At 42.8% G+C, this 18921-nt stretch overlaps 1 protein-coding gene across 4 annotated transcripts in view; it reads left to right on the top strand.

Moving 5' to 3' along the window:
* Positions 1-18921, top strand: part of zfhx4 (zinc finger homeobox 4) — a 73092-nt gene that overhangs the window by 40046 nt on the left and 14125 nt on the right. For 3 of the 4 annotated variants that reach the window (XM_057322414.1, XM_057322413.1, XM_057322416.1), the window contains exon 5: positions 16955-17071. The exons of the other annotated variant lie outside the window; for it this stretch is intronic. In XM_057322414.1, coding sequence (XP_057178397.1) covers positions 16955-17071 — 117 coding nt within the window. The remainder of the gene's footprint in view (positions 1-16954; positions 17072-18921) is intronic. 4 annotated transcript variants of the gene reach the window in all.

The following is an 18921-nucleotide window of genomic DNA, read 5'->3' as shown; positions in this document are numbered from 1 at the left end:
TGTCCTGCTCTTTTGTTTCTTCTGAGTCATAATGCTTCAGGAGGTTTGCATCCAGGACCAAATTACCGCCAGCGCAGTGAGAACCATTTTCATAGCTGCTGTAGGCCAACAACGTACACTAATGGACACGCTCTCTGGTTTTTGAGAGCATGCACGTGTTAGCACGCATATGAGTGGGGTTGGCGGAAAAAGAAGGACTCGTTTTGCTTTAGCCTGAGCACGTATCAAGGAGACAGCCTGCTTCGAATGCGATTGTCAAAGCCGCTCTTTGTTTTCCCCGTGGTCGCATTTTTTGTCCTGTTGCGTTTCAGTACCACGAGTAGATATTGCAAGGGCTTTTTTGTCTTTAAGGGCACACAAGCAATTATAACAGTTACTTTTCAAGATCACCTCCCTAGACAGTGTTTCCTGGGTTTGTGGCTATAATTTGTAGCCATTACATAAACTGAAATGGGAAAGCAGTGAAGTGAAAGATATGACATACAGCCAAATCGGTCTCATCATTCTGTTAGCCATGGGTGATGTACTAATGCAAGGCCATCCATTTTCCTTTGAGTTCTTACACAAAGCAGAAGGCGCAGAGGCGGCCACATTCCACTGTGATTAGACAGAGACGGGCCAGGCTGCAGGAACACAAGCCTGCGGTCTTTTTTCACTCGCTTGCTATCGTACCTGAGGACATTTCTATAAATATATATATATATATAGAACCTCAAACAGTGAGCTGAAAAAGGATTATAGTTGCTTGGATCCGATTCAGATGTTTCATTAGCGGCGTTCCGTAACAATTGGCATAGTCAGATAAACCTTGCGATTGCATTCGGTTGAAAAATCACCTATCTTTGTTACATAAAGAACATTTATACAAAAAGCAACAACAAAAAAAACAAGGCTCGCTTTCTCTAAAAAAAAATAGGCCATCCCAGTGAAACCGAATCCTCTTCACACTGCCGTCGCGTCCGCCAAGAGAGGCTTTTTGATGATGGACGTAAATTGTCTCAGGAGATCTATAGCCGATCCCGAGTTTATATTGCTGTATCATTAAATGGAGACAATACTGCTTGAATGTTTTTTCACATCAAAATTAAATCGGTTATGCGTATGTGTTATTATTTTTGCAAAGAGTAGTGATTTTACCAGAAAAGCTCAAAACCATTTTTCAAATGGCAGGCGCTCAAGATTGAGTCATTTCTGAATAATTCCGTCCAACGCTATCATAATTATTCCGCGGTTTCTGCGTGCGGAAAGTCCAAAATTATTTTCGAAAATAGCCAGTTAGTCGCTTAGTGTTTTTGAAAAGACATGTTTAGGACTGTCACGCTTGGCTGTTTTTCTTTCAGCGAGATCCTCCTTGGGAAAGGAGTGATACAAAAGCTAAATTGTTACCTCATGTTTTCACGGGCTGTTGTGGCCACTGACAGTTAAAATGAGCAGAAATTGCGATGATTATTCGCATTAACATACCTGACTTTAAACCATTACAGTTATTTGCGACACACAGCCCTTCTTTTCATCCTGTTTTCTTTGCATAGTAATGTGTATTAATTCGTCCAAAAGGACTTTTTATTTATTTATATATTTTGCTTAGCTTGTAGCTGGCAAGTAGTCAACATGCCGGGATGTGATACGTTTAGACAGTTTCGGTTTACATACGCTTGAAAAAATAGACCCTCCTTTGTTCATCCTAAACAACACTAATGAGCCCTGCAGAGTGAGCATGTTTCAAATGTACAGTACACATGACCGCTAAAGTGTAGACCGACAGCGTAGGGAGACTTGATCTGGTCTTAATTCGAACATGGAGAGAGAGAAATTGCTCCGCAGCTTCGTCATTGTGTGGTGATCTCACTGACACTAACCATAGGAGATAGTACAATGCTCTCTGTCACAGGGCATTAAGGGAAACAAGGCATTGTCAAAGCTCAGAGAACGTCACAAAGACAGGCAGCACAGAGCTCTGATAAAGCAGCAATTAACTAATTGCCTCAAGCAGTACAACAGCAGTCTTGTGTTATTATTAATGTGTGATAATACGGACGGATCCCCCACACGAGTGTACTTCCACCAGCCACAGTTGAGATGAAACTGCGGAAGTGTGACGTGTACGGGTTCGTGTCCAACACCCTTGTCATTAGCTATCATCTGTAAAAAAGCGCCGGGCCCCGAATCCTTTCACTTCTGATTAGACCACAGGCCAGTGATGACTGGCGCGTCCAGGTGTCAGGGTAAAGCTAGTGACCCCGTCCTCTCCGGTGCATCTTGCCTGCAAGTAATTAGTCCTGACTTGAACCATCACCTTCCCTCTCTCTCCCTTTCCCTCTGCTCCCATTCCTCTCTCTCTCATTCATTTTGTTTACGGTGTTTATGTATATAAACGGATAAATGTACACACACACACACACACACACACACACACACACACACACACACACACACACACACACGCACGCACGCACGCACGCACGCACTCACTCACTCACTCACTCACTCACTCACTCACTCACTCACTCACTCACTCACTCACATATATATAAAAACACATAATCGTGTGAGAATTTTATTACAGATTGTATAAGAGCAAAAACCATATTGCTTTTTCAGTATTTTATTTTATGTTTATTAATGTGTTAATTTACTTGATAGTTTATTAGTTGTTTATTTTTATTCATATTTATTTATTTAAATCATTTATTTGTATTTCTTTTAGTTTAATTTCGTAATTTTTATTTATTTATTTGACAGTTGATCTACTTTATTTTTTATTTATTATTATTATTTATTATAATTTACTAATTTAGGTTATTAATTTAATTTGTTTTTCCCCAAAACCTAAAATATTCTAGGTCAAATTATAATTTTAGTCCCACATTTCCAGTGTGTTTTCAGAATTTTGGACCCCGCTACACGCACACCTGTTATATTTCTATTATAATTTTGTGATCCAATACAGATCTTCGGGTTTAGCGTGCATAGTGCATGGGTGGCTCTCTCAGAGGATCTGTTTATCTCTCTCCCCTCGGCTGGCTCTCTCTCTCTTTTTCTCTGATAGAGTCTGCTTTCTGCCGCTTTTCCATTCCCGCCTCATCCATCACAACAAAGTATGGAATTGATAGCTGCTATTGATTATCCATAGTAGTGCCTAATCGTGGCTAACCGTAGGAAGCTTTGCAGATTTAGCCAGCATCGGCCAGGTCCAGTGATAATGCAGATAGACTTAATACTGTCATCATGTTCTCATACAGCCTCCGCCCACTGCCCGCTTTTTTCTGTGTTAGACGCCACCCCAGTAGCTTTACCAAATGCAAGCTTGATTGGCTGTGATACGAGTGGTCATAATAACATGTCCAATATTGTGCACAATAAGACCAAGTACATTTATGTAGAAGGTAATGTCATGCTTTTTTTATTTTGTGTTGTGCGTAATGTTGTTTTAAGTAAAAAAAATCACGTTGGCAACACTTGACAATAGGGAGCCCAATCATTAACATTAGCATCACAGCATTAGCAAACATGCTAACAATGAATATTTTACAATTTAATATTTTTATATTAATGTTTTTTAATTAGCTGATACATAAATACAGTTGTTCGTTCATGTTTAATATTAACAGATACAACCTTTGATTTTTGAAAACGTTTTAGGAAATGTTTAAATTAATGTTAACAAGTGGAGCCTTATTGTAAAGTGTTACAAACACGTTTAAACAGGAGATAAATGACACAACAGAACTTTCAAACAAATCTGTTTCAATCCAAACCGCCCACATTAGCCTTCTTTTCCTCATCTTTTTTCCACGTCGTCTTCTTGCACTGATGAGTAACTCTCTTTAATAGGCTGCCATTATGCAGGCAGATTGGGAAGTTGACTGGGAAGTGCTCCTAGCTATTGCTGCATTTGAACCCTGTTAATATATGCAAATTAAAAGGAGTCGGGCCCCGGGATTGGTCCTGTTTTAAATAAAACGCGAATCTGATCAAGGCAATCTGCAGATGGGGTGCTATCAGAGGGAGCTCGGAGCAGCGGTTGATGATTCCTCGCCTGTATCTCTCTCTTCCATCATACCGCACCGCATTAAAGAGACGTGATTCATCAAGCGCAGGCACTAGTATTTTATGAAATTTCGCTCTCCAGGGCAAAGGCTTTTTCCCTTAATCAGAAGACATTGGGCTTGCTTAAGTGGAGTGCTCCACTCCGCGTTCATGCCGGATTTTGATTTAATTTGTTTGTGCGAGGGAAGGGCGTCTAGAGCAGGTGTGTGTTCCGCTGTATAGTGCATGTTGCAAATAAAAATGATATGTGCGCCTGTCGGTGGTGAGGTTTGCTTTTGAAATGAGGGCTTTTCTTCTGGCCGTTATTATTTTTTGATACCTTAGACTCTTTAAGAGACCAGTCAGTAGGTAGCGTTAAGTGCTGTCACCAGGGGCGAAGGCCAGCTGATTTTTCATTGGCGGGTTGCATTTGCATAATGCTCATCTATATCTTCCAGGTCAGAATTTTCGTCCACTTGGTCTGAATAATTCATCATTCAGGGGCGACTGGTCCAAAACGGAACAAACCGATAACAAGCCAAAGCCCAATAAGTAGGGCAGCGTAGACACCTAGGAGCCTTCAGTGTGCATGAAAGATCAACAGAAGGTCATTTCCATCTCTTTCTCACATGCGTTCTGATAATGCGACGTACATTTCACACTGATTCTCTCCGCTATAATGCACCTCATGTCTCGGTCTGCTCACTTCCCCATGACCCTTTCCCGAGTGTGGTACAATAAAGTCACTTTGTGATGGCTTCCTCTCTGCCACCGCAGCACCGTTCTAAGAATCTTGCCATTCTTCCCAGAAACCGTTCGCTTGTGACATAATTAGTTATAATTTTAATGAACAGCAAGACGTCTGCCGCCGTCAGGTGATTGGGGTGATAGTGGAGGGGTGAGGAATTAAATGGATTGATGTGGCGTGAGTCCGTCTGACATTCCTGTGTGAGAGGATCATCTAACAGCTGAAGCTCGTAATCCAGCCCTGTTGATAGAAAATAAAATGGTCATCTTTCTCCCCCGGACATGTACCGCAGGCAGATTGTATTGCTTTGAGGGGTAGGCTTTCTTAAAGACCCCATGAAATTGCTCGGTGAGCTTGGTTTTCTTTCTTGTTTTGACATGTTTGCTGTTTGTTTGGGTGGGAGGTATCAAATAAACTGTATAGAGCTTGTGATTGGGCCACGTCTGCGTAGTGCAGGATGAGTCATCAAGGCTTTTGCTCAATTTTCACGAAAACGCAAGATAACCGTTTGTCAGCATATAGATAGACATGGACTTGAAGCTGTGAAACTCCATTTCTAAATTTCATGAGGCCTTTTAAAGATATTGCCAATCTTCCTCGTTTCCTCCATGTTTTTTCTGCTATTACTCCCGTGACCCCGCCTCTCTAGAAAAGCTATTAAGGCGTTGTCTCGAGCTTGTCAGATCATGGCCAGGCAGAGGGGAAATATTCCATCTGAGTGGCACAGCGTCTTCAAGTGCAGCAATTAAGAGTGTCAGCATGCGGCCGCAGTCCTGTCTGACTGCGAGGGGACAGCGGGGGGGTCGCCAGGCCCGTGCCACCGAGCAGACGCGGCTAGAACCGAATAGCCCTGCCCTCCCTGAACGCCGCTCTCTTGATATAGGAAAACAGACGATTCGTGCAGAAAGCGTGTAGAGTGTTGAGCCAATGAGACTCTCTCGTGGGTCAAGTGCTGCATTTGCATTTTGATGGGATGTTATCGAGTAATTAATGCACTAGTCAGAATGTATTACACCAGGAGTGAATTGAAAGGTTCATTACCAAATCGCCCTCACTCCAGGAATAGGTATTTCTCCAGGCGTTTGCTTCTGACATGATGTTGTTCTCTCTCTCTCTCTCTCTCTCTCTCTCTCTCTGTAGAGGTGAACAGTGCCTCTTAATAAGGGCATTCACTTTGGAGAGCGCTCATCATAGTAAATGTACACATCAGGGCCGTGCCTCCTTGTCACTTTAATTGCTTCTGGAGGTTCTTAACAAGCCAATCTTCATCAGCCCAGGCCATGTTGTGAATAACTTGGGGCATCAGAGGAATTCATGCTTAATAAAAGGAACCCAATTTATAAAAATGGAGTGCATTGTTTACGAAGCACACAGCGAGAGCTCTCCGAAGCTCAGATTGTCCATTAAAACAAGAGGAAGCCAGAGAGGTGGCCACTCAGATTCGCTGAATATGCAACGCAAAATATTAGTGTTAGGCTGGGCAATTTTGGATGTTTAAACAAACTATGGTCCGTGAACTTCTGTAGTATCTCTTGGGTCAAATCTTGCTGTGTTGGATCTGTAAGAACAACATTACCAACCCTAATATTAAAAATCTTCTTTTTTTGGCACGTTTGTATATAGTTTGGTTTGGTGTGAATTGTTTAGCATACATTATGAATACAAAACATTTTTCTAGAAGTCTATATAAAGCAGAACATTACTTCAGCTACATTTGTACCGGAGTCGGGTACATACTACCACCTAGTGTGAAGCACAGCTGATTGTATACCGTCCACAGTACACCTCTAATTTCTGTCTAGACTCACTTATTTGCCCCCCCTGCCGAACCCAACAGCGTACAGAGGGAAATTCGAGTGTGCTATAAGATTAAAGGCTGAAATCAGGACCTTGTGAGCAATCATCAAATCCTGAGAACATTCTTTCATCTTCCACCCTGATGCTAACGGTTTCATGTCACAACATTGTTGTTGCTTTTATCATTCTATAATAACGCTACGACAAAAAAGAGAGGGAGATAAGAAGAAAAAGAGGCCTGTTCTTTCTCTGCAATCACTGTAAATTTACACAAGGCCCTTCGCTGTCACCGGAGCTGTTCCCTTTAGATTAGCGGCCTTGTCTTTGGCTTGGGACTAAACCCAGAAATATCCTACCACAACATTTATAGCCATTGTTCTGTTTTCCATAATGAAATCGAGTATTGGTTTCTGCCTCACATGGTATTTTGAGGCAACAGTGAGTAAGAGGGGGTGTCTTGTCATCGTGTTTAGCTGCGCTGGGGACAAAATGGCGACCGGGTAGGAGCTGACAGGCCCGTAAATCCCTGTCTTCCACTCCGTCAGCAGGGCATCAACGACGCCAAAATGCAGCCCATCTCCCGGCCCATCAGCAGGTCTCACGCCAGTGAATCCGAGCCTTTTGTTCCCGCGTGGGCTGATAGGAATGAGAAGGTGGACCACGGAAAAGCAGAGCAATTTTCTGCTATTTAGGCTTGGAGAGATGCCGTTCCTTGGAAAGTGTGCGAGTGTGTCTGTGTGTGCGCAAAGGGGGTCCGGAGGGGATGGGAGTTTGTATGGAGTCACTGGTCAAGATTTTTAGATTTAGGCATGCATGGAATTGAGGTTGAAATAATCTCAGATGTGAAATTGAAACCTGTCAGCTATCTGATGCTTTCCCAAACATTTTAGTGACTTTCACAGACAAACTGTTTATGACATCCACAAACCAGCATTTGTTCAACTTTTAGAGCAGTGAGCATAGGTTACGGTAATATGGACTGCAAATAATAATTTTAGAGATGTGGTATATTTATAGGTTTGTGATTTGGCTCTTGAGGCAAGAGTAGGATAGTACACACTATATAGTCATTTATTGGCTTGGCTGACACACTAATAGAAACTGATGTTTGTTTAATTGCCTTACGAACAATGGCAAACCTAATTACCAAAAAAATAAATAAACAGCGGAACATAGCTAAGCCTTTTTCCCTGTAGCTATGTCAACAAAGCCACTAAGAGGGGCCCTTATGAAGTATGTCATGTTGTATTATTTTAATTACTCCGCTTCAGTGTCATTTTGCTATCCTTGATTTTTTTCTTTTACCCGAGGTTATAAAATGTTATATGTGTGCCCATTATTAATCGTATTTATTTGCTCGCCACGTGACGGCCGAATTCCTGCCTCCAATGACAATTGCAAACAGTAGTCTCCTTTTAAAGGTATAATCACCCATCTCTTCTAATTAGGCGAAGAATGCGCGCAAATACAAAGGCCTCTGTTAGGATGCTGCCCCGAGCAAGCGATAACGCCTGCGCCTCCCCGCAGCCTGATCCAGGATCAGCTTTAGGGAGGCAATATCTGACATTAGATTAAGGAAGGTTATTTGCGGAGGGAGAGTTACTCAGGTTACATTCCTTAAAGGGAAGCGGCTGGCCTGCTGGCACCCTGTCTTCATTTCACAGGCCGGTAAAGTGAGCAAGGGCCTCTCGTGTTATTCACCGGGGCAGACTGATCGAAGCTCGGCTCGATAGCACTAAACCAGCTCATGCTCGAAGATTTGTCTTACAAAACCTTGAAAACTGCTCTGAACATCCATACATTGATTTTTGTTGGCAGGGATCTCCGGGGCTTTCATGTTGAGGCAGGATCCATGCGGGGATGAGGAGAGGGCTTCCCCCTTCTCCAGAGTGAGCGGGGATTCCGTTTCAATAACCCGGCCGGAGGAATTAGAAACACAGGGTTGTGTTATGTTAAAGCCTGCAAACACACCCCCACCCCACATGCTTTTGTAACTACTTACAGTATATATAGTAACTTTTGGAATTGTCATATACATTTAAACACAATGTACCTGTAAAAAGGTTCAATATGCCGTCCCTCCACTTCCTGTTAACATCCAAGGATTCCGTTTTTTTTCTCTCTCTTTTGTTCTTTCCCTATCTCGTTCTCCCGCTCCTTCGCGAATAATTCCTGTGCCTTTGATGTGATAAGGAAGTGTTAAATCAAAGTGAGGCCTAATTACATATCTTGGGACGGGCTGTTGTAAAGCATTGTTCATATTGTTAGAAGGGTAGCGAGAGCCCGTGTAAGAGGAGGGGTGCGCGCGTGTGCCTGGCTGGCAGCTGCCAGCGCGCGTGCCACCTGCCATACATCTCTCCATTAGCATAATCGCACTCGAGCAAATGGCAATAATAGTGTCATGCACCTCGGTGTAATTGCCGCTGTCATAATATGTGGCTGACGATTGTGTTTTCCGATTCGACGTGGAGGGAGCGGAGATCTCCGCTGCCACATTCACACACTGAAGTGGCTTTGATCTGACACACAGGAACGGGGTGCTGCAAGGACATCCCTCTCTCCGTCGCACCGCCGTCACCGTGTCAAATGCAAATTAGAGAGGATCCTATGATAATATTTCGCAAGGCTAAATGAAACGCGTCGCTGCTTTTGTTAATATCACAGAAAGTTACGGCTTGTGATCACAGGGATTATTAGGACGGCAAGCGTGCACGGGTTGGATTGTGGGTGTTAGAAATAAATACCTCAATGTTTGTTTTGTATGTGTATTATGTTTCCGGCAGTTCATGGTTTAGATCTGGATACTTGTTTGCACTGTGAAGGCAGGAAAAGAGACATTCATAATGAAGAGGATGAGAAATCGCCTGCTTTTCTTACACTGGTGTTTAACATAATTAGCCCACTCGCATTTGGCTTAAAGGGACAGCTAGGGCACGCAAATGAATAGCTAATGATCGCAGCGGCCAGGGGCGGTGAGGTCCGAGCGTGACTGACAGACGCCGCAGCCATTGTGACTAGCTCGGGGCTCTAATTGGACCGGGGTCTGGAGAAGGAGGAAAATGTAGGATGGGGAAAGGGGGTGCGGGTGAACCGCAAGCAGCAGACGAGTCAAACTGGAATTCTAATAGATTGCATGCTAGGCTCGCTGACACCTCATTGCATCTAACATCGCTATATTTTGCAAGGGTGGCAAAAATTATACATTTACTAAGATGGCGCGTTGCATGTATTTTTCTCCATCTAGTTGCGGTTTGCTGCCCCGTTGTTTGATGTATGGCAACCGAACCAGGCATTTGGCGTAAAAGCGTGCTTTCCTAATAAAAACGGATGAAGTTACTTTTTTTATGAATAATTTACTCCTTTGCGGCTCCTTTCGGCTTATTTGAATGCATTGACGTTCCCGATTCAAGGACGCTGCTCTTCCTCTTCGTCCCTGCCGCAAAGGTGGATGATAAATTCAGAACAATCCCTCCCCTAATCGTTCGGAGCAGGAGGAAAACACACAGCCTTTTTAAAGCATCTGTGTCTTAAACTGTCATTGATTAAATGTTAACTGATATACTCCAGTTGGCAATCTTGTTAGAGCTTCCAGTAGCCAAGATAGACAGTTTAGAGTCCCGGCTGATCAATATTACAGATAAAGATTTCATCCATCAATGAGCTCCCAAAACAAAAGGTGTCTGTTACCTGATTAGGCCGGCCAGAAACTCTCCCCCTCCGGACTGCCGACACAGCACAAGGAGTTCCATTCGATCGGCTACAAACATGGAGCCCATGTAATTACAGCGCCGCAGATAACATGCCTTTGACTTAGCTCTGGATAAAGGTTAATCTCCCTCTGTCTGTCCGGCGAGATGGGTCTGGGCTTTATATATTTATTTAAGTCTTTCACCGAGGCCGGGGCCAGCGACGAAAGAGTTAGAAGCCCCTGCATACCAATGCCAGCGCAAATGACCGAATCGATGGCGGAATGGTCACCGCTGTTTAAGAGTATCAATAAATGTTCCCTTATTTTCTCCTCAATGGCTAAGTGTTGTAGTTAAAAGTCCAACAGATGTCTTAATTGAAAGTTGATTTTAAATCAATGACGGGAGTCATTTAAATATTGATCAGACTCAATTTGGAGCTATGCTGGGCCATCCCCGCATAATTCCCCCATTATTCCCCTTACTGTCTTTTCCAAACAACTTTGTTCAGATCTAATCAATAAGCCACAATTAAGACGTTGTGAAAAAACCATTGACACTTCCTGAAGGCCCGCTGGGCGTGTCGTTGTCATTTCTAACACAGATACACTATGCACTTCATTGCAAATTTGCCAAGTTTTAATTGTAATATATCATTGTGAAACCAAACGGTAGCTGGAACGTGTCTATTCAATTCAAGAGCACATGAAAATATCCAGATTTTGATCCACATCGATCACCATTTTGTAGAATTACAGGTTTGAAGTTAAAGCACACACGCTTATGGGGCCCAAATGCAGGGTATACTTCTGATTTCCTCTGTAGCAGACAAATGAGGGCGAACGACAGGAGCTGCAAGGAAAAAAAACAGGGAGAGACAGAACAGGGAACATTGTCCGAGGCCTCTGTCTATCAGGGTAATCTTATTTATTTAAAGCATATGTCTGCTGGTACTCCTTTGTCAGGGACTATTAGGGGGCAGCGCAGCCCATATGACATTGTTTAGCGAGTAATGAAATGGACATTTTTTGCATGTTTTTATAGAGTTGGAAGGGAGAGGACAAGCTCATTCATTTCCTCCAGTGGATGCCATCTCTCAGCCATTGTCAGAGACTTTCTCCTTGAGCCGCGCTGCTGTTGTAAACCCCGTTTCCATTAGGAGATTTGACCGAGATGTTGTCCAAGCGGCCTCATTACACGTGGCCGCTGAGATTATTTTTCTTTGTTCTCTTTAGAATTACAGTTTTCTGAACGACACCGCTGGCCAATCAGAAGAGAGATCTATTTATGATCAAACTGCATCTGGTGCTGACTGTAACCTTTAAATGACCCCAGATGTTTGATTGATAATAATAATGTGCTCGCAGAAAATACTGTTGTAGGCCATCTCATTTGTCAGTTTGATATTTTCCAGTTCACTTTTTTGTCACTCTGTTTGGGTTAATGATGTGATTTTTCTCCAGATTCATCATTATTCTGAAAAACGCTGAAAAATACAGTTTGTATATACAGTGACAGTGTTACCTCCTTATGATGAGCAGTTTTAATTTTTTATTTAAATGCTTTTGTGTAGCGTAAAGTAATGTCTGGTCTAGTGAGTGTAAAAATATATCAAAAATATACATTTTTTGAGGTAATTTCAGAATATATTTTATTATTAATATTTTTCTAAAAAAACTTTTTAATTTTAAAAGAATCCTAACAACTTTTATATTACGATGTATAGTTATGAAATGAAAAAAATATATATTATAAAATTTGGGAAAATATGTTCTGTGCACTTGAGTTTATGGAAACATGTTTCATTACGTTTTACTTGATGGGTACACCACTTGACATTACTAAATCAAAATATTTTTAGAAAATGCTATAAATGTTTTTCAAAGATGTATTAAACATGAATACACAGATTACATTTCTAAGAACTTGGCTCATGTGGGTCAAACAAAATTTTTGTTTTTATCCTATCTGACATCCTTATTTGTCATTGACCCGTATGTATTTAAAAAATCTGCATGCACGCCAGACCACAATTCAAGCCATCTGCATGTCTTCACTTTGCGCTCTGGGTTTTCGGACTAGGCTTTCTGGGTTTTCCAGAGCAGACCTGCACAGGGGTGACAGATTGGTCTTATTTGTCTGATAGAGTTGAGCAAGAAAATAGATCTAGAGCTGGTTACTTCATTAGGTTCTCTCATTGATTGAACCCCCTGCTGAAGTGATGCTGCAGCCTGCACTGATAACTGCTGGTAATAGAACAAAATGAATTCTTATCACAGAGATTGGAAAGGCCATTAACCCCGGCCCCCAGTGCTTTTCAAACGTCACAGACAGGAAACCGTGCGTTGCGCAGGAGGAAAAAAACGCCGAGCCGAGGTCATGTTGGCGGCCATGTGTGAAATTTCCAGCCCTTTTGGCTCCTGTGTTGATGAAACGGCTACCCGGGCAGATGTTTATAATCATGTCTTGAATAAATATTGGACGGAGAATAATAAAAAGGGAAGAACGGAGAGAGAGAGGGGAGGGTTGAGGCGAACAAATGAACAGAAATCTGTTTATATTATTTTCCAATGCTGAAGAAGCCGGGCCGCGGCGCCTTCTTACGTTTGATTTTCTCTGCGTGCCTCAGGTGATCCGAGTGGCACGGACACAAAAGCCTTTTTCTGTAAAATGCAGGTGTTCAGGGTTTGTCTGTGGAACCCTTTGAAGATGCATTCTTTAAAAGATTTAATGCTAGTTATTTGGGACCATTAATATCTCTTATGGAGGCGGAAGTCTGCAGAAATTGAGAGGGTGATTTCTGTTGGTGCAGCAAAAGGAGAAGCTTTAATCTTCATCATGTTTATTCATTTGATGGAGGTGATTAATGGTGATGAGGGCATCATACATCCTGAGTACATCACCGAGGAAATGGTAGCGCAGGAGAACTGTCTTGGATGAAAGCGACTGACAACAACAAAGAAGATTCGGCCGAGTGCTGATATGAGTTTTTTACATTAAAAGGCATCTGTAGCAACAATATCAAGTAACGGAGTTTTACATTATCCCTCTTTGTGGTTACGATAAATTATGCATTAACTGCTAAGGAAAATAAACTTTCAGTTTGTCAATGGAATCAGTATAGAATGGGTTGAAGGTTTTTAAAAGGTTTCAGTGCTTCAGTTTGGTCAAAATGGCACAGTATATGTAAAATACGCTGCGTATCAAAGTACTGCTATTATCTGTTATTTAAGATTCTCATTTGAGCTGTTTACAAAAACCTAAACAAGGTTTATTCTTAAAACCAACATTATAAATATTGGAGGAAATGTGTGTGTATTCCAGGTTACCCGCGGGGCACTTTGAAGATGCAGCCACAGCGGTCCCTACAGCAGCTGAGCATGTCTGAATGTGTCTCTCCGAGATCTGCTCCCAGCATCAGAGGCACATAGGGAAACGGGCCCGATCTCTGCGTGGATGTTTAGTATTTTAGACATGGTACATTAACGGCATCTGGTTAAGATCTAAATGCTTGTTAAATACACTGAAATTTGGAAAAAGAGGGTGCAAAAGAGAGAGAGAGAGAGAGAGAGAGAGAGAGAGAGAGAGGGGAGAAAAAAGATTTGGGTTGGGGGACGGTGGATCAACAAGTCAGTTAAAGCTTATTATCCTGAAAGTATTACAACTGGCCCTTAACAAAGTAGTACAGGGTTTAGAGTTTCAAAGATTCCTTTAAAACGGAGCGACCCAAATGAAAACCATGGGGGGAAAGAATGTGACATCATGAAAAGCGTGGGCCGCTCAGAGCCAACCTGTGGCGTTGTGGGAAATTAGTGTTCCTTACACCTCAACAAGAGGAGACAGAAATTATAATTGCAACCAGATTGTGTTTTTTAGATGGATTGATACAAATGTAGAAATAACAATAACAACAAAAAACATATCACATAGAAAATATTATTTGTAATAATATTTAGTGTTTTGAAAAACGTGCTTCCTCATTGCCTTACCTCAATAACAGGACGTTCTGGTGTTGTTTTGTTCAGAGACATAAATAAACAGTGTGATGATAGTGCAGGTGGGGGACACATTTTAATGAGCCCAATCATTTTTGGGGTATCCTTCGGCGTGTGCAGCGGGCGGCAGATAATGACCAGACTGAGGTGTTAAGAGAGCAACCCACCCTCCACGTCCATTATTATTCTTTCTCTACCAGTTTTTAATGAAGAAGTGACCAGCGTCACATGTATAAATTTGCACTTCCCCTTCCGCTATCTCTACATGTAAAAACAACAATGCACTAGCTACCGTAGTTGTAAAAGGGTAAAAACACAGCGATAATTGTGACGCCTCCTTGACCCCGATCCCCCCGTCGCGCTATCATCCCACATCAGAATGTGTCTCGCGGGACGTTTAGACTGTTGAACGGCAAGCCGTCGGAGATGTGCGGTTGACGTGTTTGCGGGTTCGCTTGAAAGAGACGGCGGGGGCAGTAAAAGTTGTCTACGGCTCTGCTGTTTGCGATTAAGTTTGATGGGCAGAGAGTCTGCCCCCCCGTCCCGCTCCAATGTTGCTGACACATTGCCTCTGCAAAGCATTCAGATTACTCAAACTGTTGCCAGGGTCAGGCACAGTGCAGACACCGCTGTGATGTATAGGAAAGCGTGTCTGGGAGTATCTCTCGCTCATGAAATGCATACCAGAAAAAGTGCAGAACACCCTACTTACAGCCGAGGGAGAGAGGGACAGTGGAAGGAAAGGAAAAAATGCCGTCTGATGAGACCCAGATGATAGCAACCCGTCTTTTTTTTCTCCCTTATTCCGTCTGTTACTACCTTCATAATTCGCCCTTTTCTTTTTGGTGACACGCTTATGTTTTATTAATACATTCCACGATCGCCTTAAAAATTTGATGCCCCCTCGAGGTAGAGACGCTCGCTAGCACTTCATTTCCCAGCTAGGGGGACCGGGTCGGTAAATCTAGCCGACTGAGGAGAGCAGCTCACGGGTGCTGGAGGAGGAGGGGCGAGGGGGCCACGGGTTTGCCCCCATGCCCTTAGGGTGTGACATTGTGCTGTGGTGTTTGTGTGTGTGTGTGCGTCTCCTTTATTAACCGTCCTGAAATCTGGTCATGATCACAGACCTCCAGCTGGTCCTCAACCCCCACCCCCCCGCCCAAGTCACGCAGATTCTCATCTGCCTACTGAGGCTGAGCACTCTCTCTCTTTCTTATTAGCCCTCTGCATTGACACTGGCTTAAGCTCAAACACAACCTCCGTCCAGACCCCTTCTGCCCCCAAACACCCCCTTTCCACACACCACTCACCCTTTTTCACCCCTAGCGTTGCTTTAACCGCCTGTCTTACTATAATGACAGAGGTGAACTGAGGAGCACTGACCCTACTGCTTATGTGTGTGTGCTTATTATAAAAAGCATTTGACTGTTTTTATTCATCACTGTGCATGTTTGACTGTGGAATTTAATGTAAAGAAATGCGCACTATATTTGCATGTTATGTGTATGTGGGTTGGTAAAAATAAACACACACACACACATACACCAGCTTTCTTGTTTCCTTAAGAAATGCAGCATGTACATCTAAAAAGACCCCCAGCTATCTTACATACACACATACACACACGGCGCCTTTGTTGCGGGACGTATTAGAGCACGCCGTCACCGCGTGTGCGCCAAAATAGCAATTTTTGCAGCCGGCTGCCAGCAGTGACAGGAGATATTTCATCCCGTTGTCAGAATATTATTAATAAAACATCAGGACTAGAGTGCAGCACAATTTTGCCTTTCAATCACTCTCAGCATCTGCCATGAAAATTTCATGCCGTATATAATTTCCACTTAATGTATTGCACTTAAAACGTCGGTGCCAGCGCTGTGTGGGGATTTTTAAGGGGTTAATTATATCATGTATCCGCAGAGCCGGGGCCCTCTGCTTACCAAACAATGACTTGAGTGATTGTATGCAAATGTGCCGGTGACCTCTTCGCCTCCCCGTGGTCAATTTATATGGTTATTAAGGTTTTGTAAAATGGATGAGCGCAGCACTTTGAACGGCATTTTCCTGCCTCACGTCGTCCTAATTTATTTCATTTCTCGCGGGGTCTTCCAAAATATGTTTATTTCTCCCCCTCTCGCGTTCTCGGCCCGTTCCGTCTCTCTCTTTCTTCCCCCTGTCGCGTGCCATGTGATGGAAGCTGCATGGGGCGGAGGGAGAGAGACAGGAGTGGTTATCTGGCATTACTCAGCCTGCTAAAAATTCATTAAAATGTGACATCAGCACAGTGAGAGACAAATGCTCTCTGGATGAAAGCGAACAGTAGGCCTTTCAGGGATTAGAGGCACATGGCCTCAACCTATCACCTAACAGCATAAACAGATTAATCCACTGGCAGTGCTGCAAAGATACACAGAATTATTAAACACGGTCGGGGGGGGGTTGGTTGAGCCTACGGAAAAATTTCCATGTAATCTGCCTGGCGCTAACAATCTGGGGAAGGTTGTAATGTGGACCCCAGAAGACGATTCATATTTCAGCATGTCCTGGGGTGTGAAACCAGACGGACCCCCACGACCTCGAAGTGCACGCCAGTGTTAAACTGTTGAGGTGCTGGTCATCTGTGGCATATCTTGGGTTCAAAGATGTTTCGCACTAAGCTCCAGTGGGTAACCGAATGCCCTTCCTGTGTTCAATTGTAGAAGAACCAGGCGAAGACAGCGAGGAATCCCCACGAGCATCCTCATTGGCCGCGGCCGAGGACAAAGACTCGAGCGGGAGGGACGCCGTAGAGGGCAAGACGACTGAGAAGGACTCTAGTAAGACCTTTAGTTTTGGTCTTTTTCCCGGTATCCTCTCTCCGAGCCTCTTTGTAACACACGATTTTGTTTTTCTCACCTTTATTTCTCTTGCATTAATAGCTGCATGTGTGGGTTGCATGTGAATTCTCTCGGTATCCTCCCACTGACCCATTTTAATCATAGCCATCTGATGGCAGAGATGTGGATAAGGCAAAGAATATTCCACAATGACCACCAAGATTATTTTTTAATCAAATCAGTTTGCGTGCTTGTAATTTCTAAGCGCCTTTCATTAATCTTTGCTGTTCTTGCGATTCCTCTGATGACATATTCATTTTGTGTAAGCACAGGATTAGATAGCGCTCAAATTTTTTTTTCTTTTAAAAAATTGCACCCTTGCAACCCCCTTCCCTGTGTTCCCCCCCCCCCAACGTACTAGGCACCGCCTATCGGAGCCTTCAGCGCAGAATAACTGCAGATACGACTGGTAACACATTAGCGAGGGCAACAATCCTTACAAAACAGCGCTGTGTTGAGATCAGGAAACAGCCCCTGGAGCTAGCATCTGGCATCACTACCTAAGGCTCTGTTGTATTTGATTTGCCAAATAAGAATTCATATGTGCTTTTTTATGTATGAGATGGAAATATATGGTGGAAATGAATATTACATTAGACGTCTTTCCATGCACACCATACCTAGCTACATAATGTTGGGTTCAATGGAGCAGAGGAAATGCTGAACAGGACAGAGCCTATTAGTTTAGCCAGTCGTTTATCTTTTATCCATATAACCATGACAGGCCCGTCTGAGGCAGCTCGCACTCAATGCATTTACATGAACTATTACATGCAGCGTCATTTAATGCTGTGGCCGGGGTGCAGATATTGCTTAAACTGGTGTAATGTGAATATGTATGTTAACTTTTTACATCTTTTCTATTGGGATTACAAAATATCCACCTTGAGTAGTTGTTGTTTTGATTTAAGAAATCCAGTGCTTCCATTGAAAGGGTTAGAATGGATTTTAAGGCTTGCTCTGTTAAACCCATATGTTAAATATCTAAAAACGAAATCTCGAATGTGAGGTTGAATATAAAACGCCAGGCTCCCGCACATTAAAGATTATATAGAGAGATATTTTATAGAGTAGTTCATCTTTACAGGGACTCTCATCACAGTTTCTCTCAAAACAGTCCTCATTCTCATTTACTCTTACTTTTTAATTTACTGTCACGGTGGATTAATTGTAATCCAAATAGCATTTTCCATGCAAATGTCCTAATCTGGATCAACTCCTGATTATTTTGTGCTCTGTTTAGATGTAACATGGAAGCTTGTCAGGGTATTTGCTTTAGAGTAAGAGATTTAGAAAACGCAGCAAAGATGAACATTAGCTGTCATTATTGCTAAGAACATTTTCTGCACACCTGCCCGTAAATTAGGAAGGAAATCAAACCATTGTTCACAACAGCCGTTCTTCAAATCAGTCGCTCGTGCGATTTAAAATAATGCAGCCGATTGAAATAAAATGCAAGGCAGAGCGAATGCTGCATATTTAACGTGAGCATTTGCATTTGAACATTATTTGCATGTTTCCGCAAGGTTTCCAGCTCTGAAATGAGCATTTATTCAATTGCTGTCTATCTAGATATTAAATTAAAATAAATTAAATTAAAAGTATTTGCATATTTCATTGAAGGCCTAGAGCTATGAATTCTGTTACTGACTTAATCGATTCAGAGAGACTTGTAGGATTTGCCAAATATGACATCCGTTGGTTTACGCCTCGTCTGAAGCGCGATGATAAAGCAGATGGACTCGGATGAGCAGAACGCTGGGCTTCAGTGTGCAGGCCGAGAATTCACA

The sequence above is a fragment of the Triplophysa rosa genome, linkage group LG23 (assembly GCF_024868665.1).
Source record: "Triplophysa rosa linkage group LG23, Trosa_1v2, whole genome shotgun sequence".
Taxonomy (NCBI): Eukaryota; Metazoa; Chordata; class Actinopteri; order Cypriniformes; family Nemacheilidae; genus Triplophysa; species Triplophysa rosa.
This window is presented reverse-complemented; position numbering and strand designations above follow the sequence as displayed.